Source organism: Macrotis lagotis, chromosome X (assembly GCF_037893015.1).
Source record: "Macrotis lagotis isolate mMagLag1 chromosome X, bilby.v1.9.chrom.fasta, whole genome shotgun sequence".
Lineage (NCBI taxonomy): Eukaryota > Metazoa > Chordata > Mammalia > Peramelemorphia > Peramelidae > Macrotis > Macrotis lagotis.
Window position 1 is genome coordinate 427,176,272 of NC_133666.1, and position 16,289 is coordinate 427,192,560.

General features: G+C 33.9%; 1 protein-coding gene across 4 annotated transcripts in view; it reads left to right on the top strand.

Moving 5' to 3' along the window:
• The window catches only part of ATP6V1H (ATPase H+ transporting V1 subunit H), a 132,942-nt gene that overhangs the window by 81,078 nt on the left and 35,575 nt on the right, over positions 1–16,289 (top strand). For all 4 annotated transcript variants that reach the window (XR_012471945.1, XM_074203694.1, XM_074203693.1 and 1 more), the window contains 2 exons: positions 7,978–8,156; positions 15,859–15,984. Coding sequence is in view for 3 of the 4 variants with exons in the window: in XM_074203694.1 (XP_074059795.1) it covers positions 7,978–8,156; positions 15,859–15,984 (305 nt within the window). In the remaining variant the exon portion in view is untranslated. The remainder of the gene's footprint in view (positions 1–7,977; positions 8,157–15,858; positions 15,985–16,289) is intronic.

The window sequence follows — 16,289 nt, forward strand, 5'->3', positions numbered from 1 at the left end:
AGATCACCTCCCCACCATCACCCACCCCTCTCTCTCCTTTGCAACTTGGTAGGAGTTGCTATATTTTGTTATCTCTTTGAGATAACGATATATAATCTTTGAAATCCAGAGTTACAACCTTTCCATTGCTACAGAATTCATTAGTAACTAATATACCCAGTCAAGCATATCAAATTCCTTGTTTTTTCTTTTATAGCCAGTTAAGTTGTTTAGGCAGTAACTATACAAGACAAGGCAGAATTGTATAGTATAAAGGGAATAGATTTGAAGTCAGGAAGACCTGATTTTAACTCCTGTCTTTGACACTTATTAAATGTGTGACTAAGGGAAAGGCATATAACCTTCCTAAGTTTTAGTTTCTTTATCTGGGAAAAAAATAATAATACCTGTAGTACCTTCCTTGCAGGATTATTGTGCAGCTTAAATCAGATTGTTTAGGTGAAGTGCTTTGCGGATCTTTTGAGTTTTGTTAATCCGTTACTTATCACTAAATTCTTTTCATTCCTCAGTGTATATCTTTTAAGCATTCTAGATTAATTTCAATCATTTGTACTGTTAGTATTTTCAATATTTGTATTTAATCCTTGTAAAAAAAGAAAGAACTGGCATCAAATCTGTTTATATTAATTTTAGAATTCCTAAAAAAAGGAAAACAGGAACATGGTTTCTACGACTTCTGAAGTAGAGACAACCTTAATTCACTTAAAATAGAAATTATTCATTATCCTTTCAAACTTATTTAAAATACTTCTCTTCAATCATACTTCTCTTCAATCAGAAAATTTGTCACTTGTGTATTTAAAAAAACTCTCAAAATGTTAACCTGTAAAAAATATATGCCTCTGGACGGCTAGGTGGCGCAGTGGATAGAGCACCAGCCCTGCAGTCAGGAGTACCTGAGTTCAAATGTGGCCTCAGACACTTAATAATTACCTAGCTGTGTGGCCTTGGGCAAGCCACTTAACTCCATTTGCCTTGCAAAAACCTTAAAAAAAAAGTATGCCTTCCCTTTTTTGTATTTCGTGCTTTCTTTGTATTTGCCTTATATACTCCTAGTTATTTTCATATTGTTCGCTCCATTACAATGTGAGCATCTTGGTTTTTTGCCTTTAAAAAATTTCTAGTGGGAAGCACATTAGGTGGTACATATTAAACATTTAATAAATGCTTATTGCATTTACCTATTTAAAAAATAGATAAATGCAGTTTTTTATATTAATCCTTCAGCAAAAATGTACTATGTGCAAGGCATAGGATAAAAAAAATTATAGGGTATCTGCGATCTCTGTGGAGTTAAAACAAAGACTAACTGCTACTTCAATTTAAAAAAAAAGTTCTTTTGTGTTCCATAATTTTGCTGTCTCTAATATTTTATTTTTTCCTCAAGGATATGCTTTTTCTCTCAACACATTCAATTTTGCTCAATGTATATCATGGAAACAATGTAAAGATTATCAGACCGCCTTCTGTGGGGGTGGGGGGGAGAAGGAAGGGAGGGTGGGAGAAAAATTGTAAAATTCAAAGCCTTACAAAAAAATGATAGCTAGAAACTGCTATTGTATGTAATTGGAAAACAAATAAAACATTTAAAAAAAAGAATAGAAAATAAATAAAAGACTGTCCCTATCCTCAAGGAGCTACATTTGTTGTTAGGGAAAGAATAATGACATGTACATAAGTGTAGTACAAGAAAACTTAGCTGAACAGAGAACTAAAAATTGAGGGATGTGTTTTTGTTTCATCAAAGAGCTGGTTTCAAATTAGGTTCTTTCAGTTTCTACTTTGCCCTCTAAGAGATCTGGACAGTTTTCTTTCAAGATTACTTGAAATATCATATTTTAATCTTTATTTTGGTTATAACTTTCAGGTAGTCCAATAATACATTAAATTTTTTTCTCTTTGAGCTATTTTTTTTAGGTCAGTGATTTTTACTCCTAGATGACAGCCTTTCATTTTTTCAGTCTTTGGACTTTGTTTTATTTTTTTTTTTCTTATGGAGTCATTGGCTTTTTTTTTTAATTTTCAAATTTTATTTATTTAAGGCAATAGGGTTAAAAGTGACTTGCCCAAGGTCACACAGCTAGTCAATTAAATGTCTGAGGCCAGAGCCAGTGCTCTATGCACTATACTAACTAGCTGCTTCCCCCCCCCCCCCCCCCACACACATTCACTTCTTTCTGATCCATTCTAATTTTCAGGGAGATTATTGCTATGGCAAGGTTTTGTACCTCTAAACCATTAATTATCTTCTCAGTTCTTTCTTCCATAGCTAATTTCTTTACCAGTTTTCTCTCTAGCATTCTTTTATCATTGATGCTTGTTGATGTTTTGGAGTCATTTTTTTCTTCTGGGTTTTGAATATAGGTCTTGAGCATCCTTTCCACCATAAGAGTCTTTTAACATGGAATTTTAAAAAATATTGTTTGCTCTTTGTTCTTTTTTTTTTAAGATTTTTCAAGGGCAGTGGGGTTAAGTGGCTTTCCCAAGGCCACATGGCTAGGTAATTATTAAGTGTCTGAGGTCAGATTTGAACCCAGGTACTCCTGACTCCAAGGCTGGTACTCTATCCACTGCACCATCTAGCCGCCCCCCCTTTGTTACTTTTTGACTTTGGTTTTGACATTAAGGCTAGACTTGTAAGCACTTCTTGAGGAAAGGGATATTGTCTTGTGTTACTCCAGATTGGAGCCCAGGAAAGCTATGGACAAGGTCAGATCTAGCATAAAGTCTGATGACTGACCCACTGATTTAAGCTTTGAAAGACTCTAACTTGGATTTGTTTCTGAGTAAGAAGAGAGTCTTGTTGGACTCAGCCACTAATACCCAAATGATAAATTTCCTTTGGGTCTGGGATTCCTGCCCAGGCTATTCCTGTACTTCCTTCAGATTGGATTGCAAAAGAACCCTGTTCCATTCCCAGGGTCAGAGCCACATATCTTCTGCTTACTTTTGAATTTCCTTCTTGTTCAGTATATCTCAAGACCTGAAACTATTTCTTATCTTAGAATGCTACTTCTGGGGATTAGTACCTTTCCTCACCCAAAATTTGTCAGAACTAGCTAGGAAAGCTTCCATTTGACACCTGTTCCCATGCCCTTCTGTGCCTCACCCAATACAGATCTGGAATGTATTCTTATTGCATTTGAGTGCTATGTATTGCGTGCTTCTGGACATATTCAGGTCAGTAGACAGCTGTGTCTATCTCCCTATCCAGACCTGGGTTGGAAAAAGAATTCAGTGTGACTTTCTCTTAGATTTGTAGTCAGGATTTGGCTTATTGTCTTTTCTGTTTTTTTTTTTTTTTTTTTTTTTGGGGGGGGGGAGAGTTTTAGAGGTGGGAGAGCTGTACTGCTGTTTTCACTCTTCCATCTTGGCTCCATGCCTCCCCCTTTGTAAAATTAAGTATTTTTGGTTACAAATCCATAACTTTTGCCTTTCAGAAAATTGTATTCCAAGAAAGGATGCTCGAGATTTTCAAGTCCTATTGGTTTCTTGGGACTTGATGTTTGGAATATTTTTATTTTTTTTTAAATATGGAAGCTCTAGATTTTGATTTTTTTTTTCTTTTGAGTTCCTTTCAAAGCTGTTCAGTAGATTCTATCTTTGATCTCTAGTTCTAAAAAAATCTTGGCAGTTTTTATTTGTGATAATTTGATATGGCTATCTTCACTCTTATTTAAAAATATTGTTTTCAGGAACTCTTAATATTTTTAAAGATTTTGTTTATTTTGAGTTTTACAATTTTTCCCCTAATCTTACTTCCCTCCCCCCACCCCACACAGAAGTCAATTTGTCAGTCTTTACATTGCTTCCATAGTATACATTAATCCAAATTGAGTGTGATGAGAGAGAAATCACATCCTTAAGGAAGAAACATAAAGTATAAGATAAGAAGATTAGTCAATAAGATTATCAGTTTTTTTTCCCTAAATTTAAGGTAATAGTCCTTGGTCTTTGTTCATACTCCACAGTTCTTTCTCTGGATACAGATGGTATGCTCCATTGCAGAGAGCCCAAAATTATCCCTGATTGTTGTACTGATGGAATGAGCAAGTCCATCAAGGTTGATCATCACCTCCATGTTGCTGTTAGGGTGTACAGTGTTTTTCTGGTTCTGTTCATCTCACTCAGCATCAATTCATGCAAATCCCTCCAGGCTTCTCTGAATTCCCATCCCTCCTGGTTTCTAATAGAACAATAGTGTTCCATGACATACATATACCACAGTTTGCTAAGCCATTCCCCAATTGAAGGACATTTATTTGATTTCCAATTCTTTGCCACCACAAACAGGGATGCTATAAATATTTTTGTACAAGTGATGTTTTTACCCTTTTTCGTCATCTCTTCAGAGTATAGACCCAGTAGTGGTATTGCCGGATCAAAGGGTATGCTCATTTGGGCATAGTTACAAACAGTTACAAATTGCTCTCCAGAAAGGTTGGATGAGTTCACAGCTCCACCAACAATGTAATAGTGTCCCAGATTTCCCACAAACCTTCCAACAATGATCAATATCCTTTCTGGTCATATTGGCCAAGTCTGTAACCCTAATATTTTTAAATGACTTTACCTTGACCTTTTTCACAGCAATTTCTCATTAATGAAGATTTTATTTTAAATTTTCAATCTTTTGTTTTTGTTCTAATGTTTCTTGATTCATAGAATCTGTTGAGTGTTTTTTGTTTTCACCTCAAGACTTAGGTTATTTGCTAACGTTCCCTTTTTTATGTTCTGTACTATTTGTTCTTCCAGTTCTTTTATCCAGAGCTTTTATTTCATTAAAAAAAATCTAGTTTAGGAATTCATGTAGTCTTTGTGGAAGAGCATTTTTTTTTTCCTTCTGAGTGGTAGCTAGCAGTGATTGAATTACTCTCTTCTTCTGTGTTGAATATTTGGACATTTCTACACCTTTAATAGTTACTGATATTTTTTCCGGTTTTAGTTCGTAAACAAGGACTTTGTACCACAGACAGATACTGCCTCTCACTGTGCTTTTAAATGGGTTATTGACTGTCTAAAGCTGGATTACTTGGATTTCTTCACAACCTAGGGTCCATGTACTAGGGTAACACTTATTTTTCCTCCCTGTAGGTACTTGAGGTCATAATGTTAGATATCAAAGTCCTTTATATTATCTGGGGATAGCAAACTCTGGAGCTCCTGGACCTAGGTTGTTGCCCAATCAGGACTCCCAGTTTCATCCAAGGATCCTGCTCTGGATTCGTAATCATCTGGGGGTTTTCTCTGAATATCCCTCTATTCTTTCTGCTTCCAGTACAGTCTTTTATTTAGACATGTCTTTAGTTCCACTCTGGTTTCACTGGGAGGTTGATGGTTTATTTGTTTGAATTGGCTTTGGTTTTTGTGGGATAATGAACTTAAGGTCACACAGCTAGTATCAATTGTCTGAGGCTGTATTTGAACTCGGGTCCTCAAGATTCCAGGCCCAATATTCTATCTTATGTGCCACCAAGCTGCTCCACTTATAGACTTGATTTAGTTTTTGTGTATTCTATGGTGGGTAGAAATCACTATAATTTATTATTGAATTTCTTAATCATTATTTTTCTTATTTATTTCTTTTCTTCTTTTTTCCTTCTTATCCTTCCCTACATCTCCCCCTCCCCCCCAAATATTCATTCCATAAGTAGAGAAGCTTATGAGTGAAATAAACCTTCTGTCTTCATAGGAAGAATTTAGTAGTATTTATTTGTTTTTGTGGAGTACAGCAAAGAGTATCAGATTTGAATTTAGAAGACTTTGGATTGAGTTCTAGCTCTTGACACACATTGGGGTAGTTATTTTCCCTGAATCTGTTTTTTTAAAATCTGTTAAATGGAGATCTGTTAAATAAATCTGTTAACTATTTGAAACACTTAGCTCATACAGTTCCTCAAAGCATTTTACAAATTGAAGTGCTATATAAATGTGTTGAACATGATTACTCATCAGTTAAGAAAGTCTTACTCTGATGCTTCACCATAATTTGAAGGTCAGCGGAGTATGAGGTTCTTCTCTGCCTGTCATAACTATTTTAAGACTTCTATAGCTAAGGAGATGCTTATTACCATGTAGGTGTTCATTTTCTTGATTGTGAAAACTGATGAAACAAAAAATACAAGGTGGCCTTAGTTTTATATAGGGAAGAGGCTGCTAAGAAAACAGAAGTCATAATTTTTAGATAATCTATAAGCATCAATTTAGTTGTTATATGATAAAATTGGTGAGGTCAAGACTTGATGATGAGGCTAACTTTTTACCTTTTTAAAGAATTTTAAGTGCAACAGGAAACTAATCATTTAAACAATATTTAGGTTTTTTTTTTTTTGCAAGGCAAATGGGGTTAAGCGGCTTGCCCAAGGCCACACAGCTAGGTAATTATTAGGTGTCTGAGACAGGATTTGAACCCAGGTACTCCAGACTTCAAGGCCAGTGCTTTATCCACTACGCCACCTAGCTCCCACCCCCCCATTTAAACAATATTTTAGCTTCTGCTTTAACCTTTTGACATATAATAGTTACCTGGTTTCCCAGATAGCCTAATATCATCTGGCTTTTGGGCAGGAAACATTAGTTTACAAAACCACTGAAGCATAAAGTTATAAATTTTTTTTCATAAGTTTTTAAGTCGTGAGTGACATTATCCCCCAAAGTCTACAACATAGACAAGGTTTTTTCCCATAAAATCTGTCCTCTGTTTATAAACTTTCATTCTCTTTTCCTATTTGATACAAACAAAATGTTTTTTTTCTTGAATTCATTGATAAAACTTTTTATTTTCTTAATTAAAAAAGCAAATGAGTTGAATTTCTCTAAACAAAGCTATTTTCTTATTAGATTCCCCCCCCCCCCCCCCGCCTTTTTGGGTTACTGGCTTTTTTTAAAGAAGGACAAGTTCCCACACACTTGTATATGTACAATATTAATATTGCAGTTTCTGTGACTTTTCAGGGCATTACTAAGGATCAGCAATGCTTAGTATTTGCTATCAGTTTATTTTGTTGAAATTTTGGAATGTATTTTTGAAGTGTCATTTCACTTGAATTAGTGTTAGATACTATATAATCAGGTTTTAAAATATTTATGTCTGTCAAATGCATGCCTTTTAAAAATCTAGAAAGGGACAGCTAGGTGGCTCAGTGGTTGGAGCACTGGCCTTGGAGTCTGGAGGACCTGAGTTCAAATGTGACCCCAGGCACATTTACTTAGTGTGCTTGGGCAAGTCACTTAATCCTTATGCCATGAAAAAAAATCTAGAAAGAAAAGAGGGAGATTTTTAGATGAAAAGTACTACATATAAGTATGGAAGTGAAAATGCCTTGTATAGATAGGTGAGGGACACTAAGGAGATTAGCATACTTACAGTAGATAGTTCTTTTAGAGTATAGTGAGAGAGATATGAATTAAACCTGTATGAAGGACCTTGAGTACCAGTCATAGAAAGTTGGCCATGATGCTGTGAATCCCTCTTCTGGGAGTCAATTAAGGGTTTTGAACAGAAGAGTAACATAATGAAAAGAATTAGGAGAAAATGGATCTGATGGCATTGAACCTGGAGAATCAGTAACATCAATTCAAGGATTATTTTAAATAATCCAGTTGTGAAATGATAATGACCCTTGATGAGAATGGTGAGGGGGAAAAAAAAAAGTATGAACCTAAGAAAGATTGTTTTAGGTAGAAAATAAAATCAGTGATGTGGCTTAGAGTTAGAACTCTGTTTAGTTATTTTGGTCAGTTAGTTTGGACTCGGGTAGTCATGGTTTCATATTTCATACTTTTTCCTAACAATAATGTGGAATATAAATTACTTTGTCCTGTTTTTGTAAATCTGATATTCATTTTCACTTATCAGCCAGGCTGTAGATGTTCATTTATAATGCTTAATATAAAGCCACAAAGTTACATATTTTTATATATTTTGTGTTCCTCATATTTGAAGTCTGATTTAAAATTCACATTTTTCTAATTTAGAACCTTTTAGAAAAATCAACTGAAAGAGAAACTCGCCAAGAATATGCCCTGGCTATGATTCAGTGTAAAGTTCTGAAACAGTTGGAGAACTTGGAACAGCAAAAGTATGATGATGAAGATATAAGTGAAGATATAAAATTTCTTTTGGACAAACTTGGTGAAAGTGTCCAGGATCTTAGGTATGTTGTAACATGAATTAATTTAAATTTATTTTAAGATTTTAAGTGTGCACATTAATATTGCATAATTGTTATTTTTAAATAAAATTAGACAAAGATTCAACTCTTTTCCTTCCCCAACCCCAAATGTAATTTAACAGATATAGTAAAATCTAATACTATTGTAGATGTATCCTGTCTTTGCCTGGAGGGCCATAGCATGTGTACAGTAGAGGACTACTATTAGTCCAGAAGAGCCCCTTTTCAAGTTTGTTGTTGTGTTTAGTGGTAGTGGTGTGAATAGCATTTGTATTCATGAATGGATGTTGAATTCTGTATGCTGCCCTTGAGGGGTTTATTGTTGGATAATGCAGCCCAGAAGAGGTAAAATGTTGGACACCCTGCATTAGTTGCAAAGTCGAGTCATATCTCAGGAAGATTTTAATTTGATAAAGGAGGGTGATGATGAGACATTTGTAAATATAATACTCAGTAATAAATGATCAAGGCATTGTTAAAGATATAAAAGTAAAGTTTACATAGTGTTCCAAGAGGAAAAAAATTATTTCTGACTAAAGATTGGAAGGGTGTACGATTTTGAAAGGTTTAATGGAGCATGTGTGATTTTAATTGAATAAGAATTTATTTAGGAAGATGGAAGAGTAGTAGGTAAGAAAACTCCAGAAGTCCAAATTTCCTCCACAAAAAAAGGAAAGATCACCTTAAAAGTAAATGTATAGTGGAAGAAATAAATATAAGATTTGATTTAAAATATTCCTTCTAAGAAGATTTGAAACAAGGTAGTTACAAGATCACCTCATTTGTGACTCCTGAATATTTTTGTTTTCTGGTATTTAAGAAATTTTTTTTTTTGAATGTTATTTTTGGGAAAGAAACTTCTTTGTCACTCACTAATTCATCTCCCAAACCCAACCAAGGAGATAACCCTCCACCCTCCCTTTTAACAAATACATATAGTTAGATTAAACATATCCACACTTTTGTATCTAAAAATATTATATCTCATTCTGGATCTCTAATCTCTTAACTTTTTGTAAGAGACATCCTTTGCTATCAGTATTCTGAAGTAATGACTATTCATGGAATTGATCAGATTTTTAAAAAGTATTTCAGCTATAATACTTTGTATATCTTGGAAATTATTGTCTTGATATTGCCTATTTTGGCTTGTATGAGTTTATGTAAGTTTCTGAGCATCTCTGAATCCATTATTTATATTTTTTATAGCATAAAATATTATATTACATTTGTATACAACAATCTTTTTGCTCATGCTCATTAATAGACACCGATTTGTTTTTTTTCTATAACAAATAATGTAGCTAGTTATAAATACATTTGTATATGTGGATCCTTTTTGTATCTTGGAAATATTTGGTGAATGTATACAATGTTGGTGTTTGGTTTTCCCAAATGGTTTGCCAACTATTGTCAATTTTACATCTTTATCTTATGGGATAGAATTTTAGTTTTAATTTACATTTCTTTTGCTAACATGGAAAATCATTTTTCATATCATAGTCTGTCTATAACCTGCATTTCTTCATTTGAAAACTGCCTATTTCCTTTCATCATTTATCATTTGGGAATGACTCTTGTTCTGATATATTTATGTTAATTCCCCCAAATGTATTAGTAGTTAGATCTTTTTTCCAGACAAATTATTGCAGAGATTTTATACCATTTAACAGATTCTATACAGATTTTTACTGCATTAGTTTTTTTGCAAAAGCTTTTAGTTTTTTATTTGAAATTTTATTTTATTTTTCCAATTTCAAGCAATAGTAATTTTTCATCATTTATCCATTTGCAAATTTATGAGTTCACATTTTTCTACCATCCTGCCTTCCTTCCCCCTTCCCCATGCTGGCAAACTCTCTGGGAAATATTGTACAGTATTTGCATATTAGTCATTTTGTTTTCCTAATTTTGACCAAACCCCATCTTCCTTATCTAAATCTGATCTTCATTTGGACAATAATAGTGTTTTGAATATGTTTCTGTAACTTCTTGGATAATATTTTGTTCATTATTTTGTATCAGTATTCCTTAGATATATTGATCATTGATCTGTAATTCTCTTTTATCACTTTCTGGTTTGGACTTCAGCATCATATTTATCTTTGAGAAGAAATTTCTTAGGATTCCTTGTTTATCTGTTTTGTTAAAAATTTTTTCTGATTTTGAAGTTTGGTCATTGGATTTTGTTGTCAGGAAACTGTTGTTTAAATCCCTTCTCAGATACTTAATAGTTGTGTGACCTGATGAAATCACTTAACTGTTCCAGCTTTGTTTCCTTACACATAAAATGAGTCCTCCAAGATCTCTTTCATATCTAAATTTATGTTTCTTTTTTCCCTTCTCCTTTAATGGCAAAACCACACCCAGGTCCAGTGTTTTTCTTTCTTTGATCCTTGAAGACCATGTTATTCTGAATAAACATATTCTCTCCTCTCCCCTTCTTCCCCCCAATCCTTAACCATTCAGTCTTTGGTCATTTAACCCCCTTTATTGGGCAGAGTCAGTCTTTGCTTCTTGAATGCTTGAAAGTACTCTAGTAAGGTTCATTTTTTTTCAGGATAGAATTTTACTTAGTTTTGTGATAATGTTCTTGACTGTGTTCCAAGTTTTTATTTTATTGTAATTGTTGGGTATATCCCCAAACATTTTTAAGTCTCCACTCCTATAATTTTGGGCATAATGGAAGAACTCACTGGTTTTTCCTCTTTGGTTTTTATGTTGAATTTTTTTCTCATTTGATGTTCTTATTTATCATACCTGAGCCCTTGGTTTGTTTATTATCTTTCATGGAGTCATCTTTGCTAAGAAGTACTCCTAGCACAAATTTTCCTGAAGACCTTCCTGAAGTGCTCATCATATGATTTTGAAACTTTTTCTGATGTCAGTTGACCTGAAACACAGGAACTCATTTACCCAAGTCCTTAAACTGATGACTGTCTTGGACATTTTCTTTCTCCCTCCTTCTGTTTCATTTACTTTGTCAACTACTTCCTATGGGCATTTTGTGGATAGCACTGAGACATTAGCCATACCCTGTTCAGAACAGCTGGAGATTTTTTTAAAAAGCACCCATTTCTAATGGCTAATTATTATTTTTTAAACTAAAGACCTTAGGGCCTAAAGTCTTTGTTCAAGTCTGAATTCGTGGCAAAAATGTAAATTAACAATACAGCATTCATGTTCTCGTAATTATATTCATAGAAATTTTAGAGTTGAAAAGGGGGAAAGGGCTTAGTAGGTTATTTAGTTTAACTTGTTTCCTTTTTCCTGAATTCTCTGTAAAACACTGCAGATAAATGGTCCTCCAGTTTCTCTTTGAGCAACTTTAGCAATAGGGAACTCAAGTCTCACAAAATATCTCATTCCAATTTTCAAAAATTGTTTTTCATTGTTTGGAAGGTCTTCTTGTCACTGAACCAAAATATACCTTTTTTTGTAACTTTTATCTATTTATCCTTGTGAATTTGAACTTATTACTGATTTTGTCTAATCTCTCCACAATTGGAAGGATTATGCGCTCTCTCTCTCTCTCTCTCTCTCTCTCTCTTGCTCGCTAGCTCTCCCCAACTCAGGTGTCATTTTTCTAGATTAAAAGACTACTTTTAAGTGGATTGGAGTCTTTTTTTGCTATTCTGTATACTTTTCCCAGAATACTATCCAGTATGCCATTCTATTGTACTATCCAGTATATTCAGCTTATAAATATAAAATACAGAATTTGACTGAGTATTGTCAAGTGAGACTATTACATATCTTTAGTGCTGTACTTCCGTTAATGCAGTATGAGATTCTCTTTTCCCTTCCCCTTTTTGGGAATCAGACTTGTCATTTTATCAGTAAAGAGTAGTACTTGTCATGACCCCCCCTCTGGAAGTATTTGTGAGGTCAAAGCTATTTTTATATTAATATTAAGATGTTTTAATTTCTAATATATATTTATGGCCCATATAAATAAAAGTTCTTTGGGATTCCGCAGTAATTTTTATGCCTATAATAGGGTCACAAGACCAAAAAGTTAGAGAACTATTGGTATCAGGAATTCAGGTTTTGAAACTCCTTTAGTTGATTTATATTTTCTATTTAGCTGCCAATTATAGCACAAGAATTTTGCCTGTAGCCTCTGAGAAGTGCCTTTCTCATGTTCACACAGCTAGATGTGTCAGAATCAAGATTCTAGTGTAAGTGTTCTTGTTTCTAAACCTGAGCCATTCTCCACCTTACCTCTCAGGAACCCATTAATTCCTCCCTTTCCCCTTGCATTGCAGGGAAGATTGGGGGTTGTGTGGAGAATGAGAAGGATGGAGATTTAAGTGTGGGGAAGCAGTAACACCAATAGATAGATGCTTTATTGAGTTTTTTTTGATCTCATAAAACTCTTAAGGTATTTTTCTTACATGTTAACAATTTTCTGGTTCTCATCTTATTCTGTATTTTTGTATTAGATTCTTTGGGCATATGTTGAAGGCTTTTATGTTACCATTAAAAATTTCTATTTAGAAACACAGAATTTCAAATTTGATCAGTAGTAGAGAGACCACCCAATCTTTTCTTTTTCTTTTTGGTTTTTGCAAGGCAATAGGGTTAAGTGACTTGCTCAGGTCACATAGTAAGGCAATTATTAAGTGTCTGAGGCTGGATTTGAATTCAGGTCCTCCTGACTCCTGGGCTGGTGCTCTATCCACTGGGCCACCTAGTTGCCCTAGGATGACCTAATCTAACCTTTTCTTAAATAAGAATGTTTTTTTTAATTTACACAAAGATTGCTTCACAATCTCTACTTTTTTGCTTAAATTATATCCAAGGCAGCCCTTACCACCATTTGATGGTTTTAATTTTAAGCAAATTTTTCCTTATATCAAGTCTAAATACGTTGAGGCTTTTTCCCACTATTATTAGTTCTACCTGTGGTAGGGGTGGGGTTTGGGGGATGGAGGGGAGAGCGGGGAGAGACTAAACATAGCAAAGATATTCCTTCTGATTGTCAGATGCTTAATTAAAGACAAAACCCATCTCCCCTATCAAAATTTTGGGACATTGCTCATCTGCAATCTTTTGGAATGGCTTCATTCTTTTTTTTTAATTTATTTTTATTAAAGATATTTGAGTTTTTACAATTTTCCCCCCAATCTTACTTCCCTCCCCCCATCTCCACGGAAAGCAATCTGCCAGTCTTTACTTTGTTTCCATGTTGTACCTTGATCCAAATTGGGTGTGTTGAGAGAGAAATCATATCCTTAAAGAAGAGAAGAGAAGTCTAAGAGGTAACAAGATCAGACAATAAGATGTTTTTTTCCAAATTAAAGGGAATAGTCCTTGTTCAGACTCCACAGCTCCTTATATGGATACAGATGGCATTCTCCTTTGCAGACAGCCAAAAATTGTTCCCGATTGTTACACTGATGTGAGTCCTTCAAGGTTGAATATCACTCCCGTGTTGCTGTTAGGGTGTACAGTGTTTTTCTGGTTCTGCTCATCTCACTCAGCATCAGTTCATGCAAATCCCTCCAGGCTTCCCTGAAATCCTGTCCCTTCTGGTTTCTAATAGAACAATAGTGGAAAGGCTTCATTCTTGACAGTTCTTTTAAAGGTAGTGGATTCTGGTTTCATGATGAAAAATTTAGCAAAGATTTTTTTCTGGCATATTTGATATTTGGATATAGAAGAGTAGATGCAATTTCCTGGGCTAGGTGATTGCCCTAGTTCTCATATTCTCCCTTAACCATATTTGTTCAACCTTTTCCAGTAAAAAGATGATTCTTCTTAACCAAGAATGCAGAAGCAAAAAGAGATGTTTGAATAGTGTTGCTTTGCCTCCACATCTTCTCTATCAGTTGCTTTTCTGTTTCTAGTTTCTTCTTGTAATAATAGCAACTTTTTTAAAAAGCAAGTTTTATGTTCTCTTGCTTTTCACAAATCTGTTCTCATTTTTTTTCCTTTTGAAAGTTTTCTTATTGACCTATCTACTCTTCCATCCTTTCTTGGTTATGTGACCCTGCTTGTTCCATATTTTAGAAATGATTTTCAAAAACCCAGGCTCATCAGAGCCCTGTTAAATTATGCTCATCCTTTTTTTATCTGAAACCCCATTTGTTTCATCCTTCATAAAAATTTATTTTTGAGATAATTTCATTCTTTTTTAGAGCTCTTGGTTCTTGACTGTGAGATTGGGACTATCATATATATATGTATGTATATATATATATATATATACACACACACACACACACACACACACACACACACACACACACTTTGAAATCAGCTTTGTAGTCTTTAGGGCATATTCTCTCAGTGTTTGTAAATTGTTACTTGGTAGGTTCCAGTTGCATTATCTAATCAAGTCATTTCTTTCTTATCTTGATTCAGTTTAAGATTCCTTTCAATACATCCTCAATGAAGATCTCAAATTATCAGGAAGACAATCTATATACATTTACCTACTTCCACTAATTGTTGCATTATTATCTGAGAAATTAACTACTTTATCTACCAATTTTCCTACTTAGGTCACACAGCTCAGCTATATACTTTTCTATTTCTGGTGCATGGTAAGCACTTAATGGGTGTTTATTGACTGACTACTTGTTCCTTGCCTTCAGTTTGCAACCAGATATTCTGTACTGTGCCTTTCCTTTCATGTTCATTTATTTAAAAGATATTTATGCTTAACATAATAGGACTGCTTCATCTTCCCTTCAGTCAGATTTCATTGAATCACAGAATTTCATTTAAGTCTTGTCACCTTTTTCAAAATGTAACAAAATATTAACAAGAATTCCCAAGAGGAAGCCATATAACCTCTAATAGACCTCTAGAGATGGGGGAATCCCCTCACTTTCAAGATTCCCATTCTACTTTTGTCCAGTGCTAAAATTACAAGGAAACTTTTCTTAAGGTAAAACCGAAATCTGGCTCTACAGTTTCTTCCCTTTGTTCCTAGTTCTACTTTTAGCCTGCTGTTTTTTTGTTTGTTTTTTTTTTAGTAAAACTTGCTTAGATTATCTTACTAAGAACAGGCCCTGCAAATAGTCTTTTTTAATAACAAGGGTGTGTTTTTTCCTTTGATACATTTTGTGAATTTTTATGCTATCAAGTGTCTCTCACCTGTGAAGTCATAGCTACACTCCTGTACTTTCTAGTGTTAATATAATTTTCTTTACTTTGTTTCCTCATAAAGAATTAGAAGACAGACATTGATTATAAGTGTGATGTACTTCATACCAAACACTTTAGGTTGACTAACATTTCATTCTTATGATTAACCTGTGTTTGATAGTGAAAATAGCATCAGATTTGGAGACAGAATATTAGGTCATATGCCAGCTCTGTCTCTTAATATCTCTAACATCTGTAAATGAGGAATTTAAATGATGTCTGAGATCCAAAACTATATCTTTGAGCTTCTTTTCTATTCCAATGTCATTATCTTGTGATTTCACATACTTAATCATGACTGGTTCCATACTGTTTTGATAATAAATTTTATTTAAATTTTATAAAAGAGCTTTGAAAGATTTTATAAAATTTCATTGTTAGTAGTTTCCTTATTTTTATGTGATTATATCTCATTTGAAGTTCAGAATATTTGAATTTGTATTGCTTGGGGGTTAATGGTAATATCTCTTGATTCAAGTTTTGAATTATTAGAAACTTAACTTAATTTTTAAAAAAATTTTTGCAGCTCATTTGATGAATACAGTTCAGAACTCAAGTCAGGAAGACTGGAATGGAGTCCTGTTCACAAATCAGAGAAATTTTGGAGGGAGAATGCTATAAGGTTAAATGAAAAAAACTATGAGCTGTTGAAGTAAGTTCTTAACTATTAAAAAAAATTTTCAATTAGATTAGAATCTTTAGTTTGAAATGAGTGTATTTCTTTAAAAGTTTTAAATTAGCCAGCATTTGTTAAGTACCTCCTATATTTCAGACATTGGAAATAGAAATACAGAAATGAGACAATGTTTCTTGAAGTTGCTTACATTTCACTGGAGTGAAGGATATGACATAGTCACAGATCAAAATAGGATATATATATATATGTTACCTTTTCCCCTGGGAACTTGACTCATGCGAATCTAGGTTCATTTTGGGAGGTCTAAAAGCACCTAATGG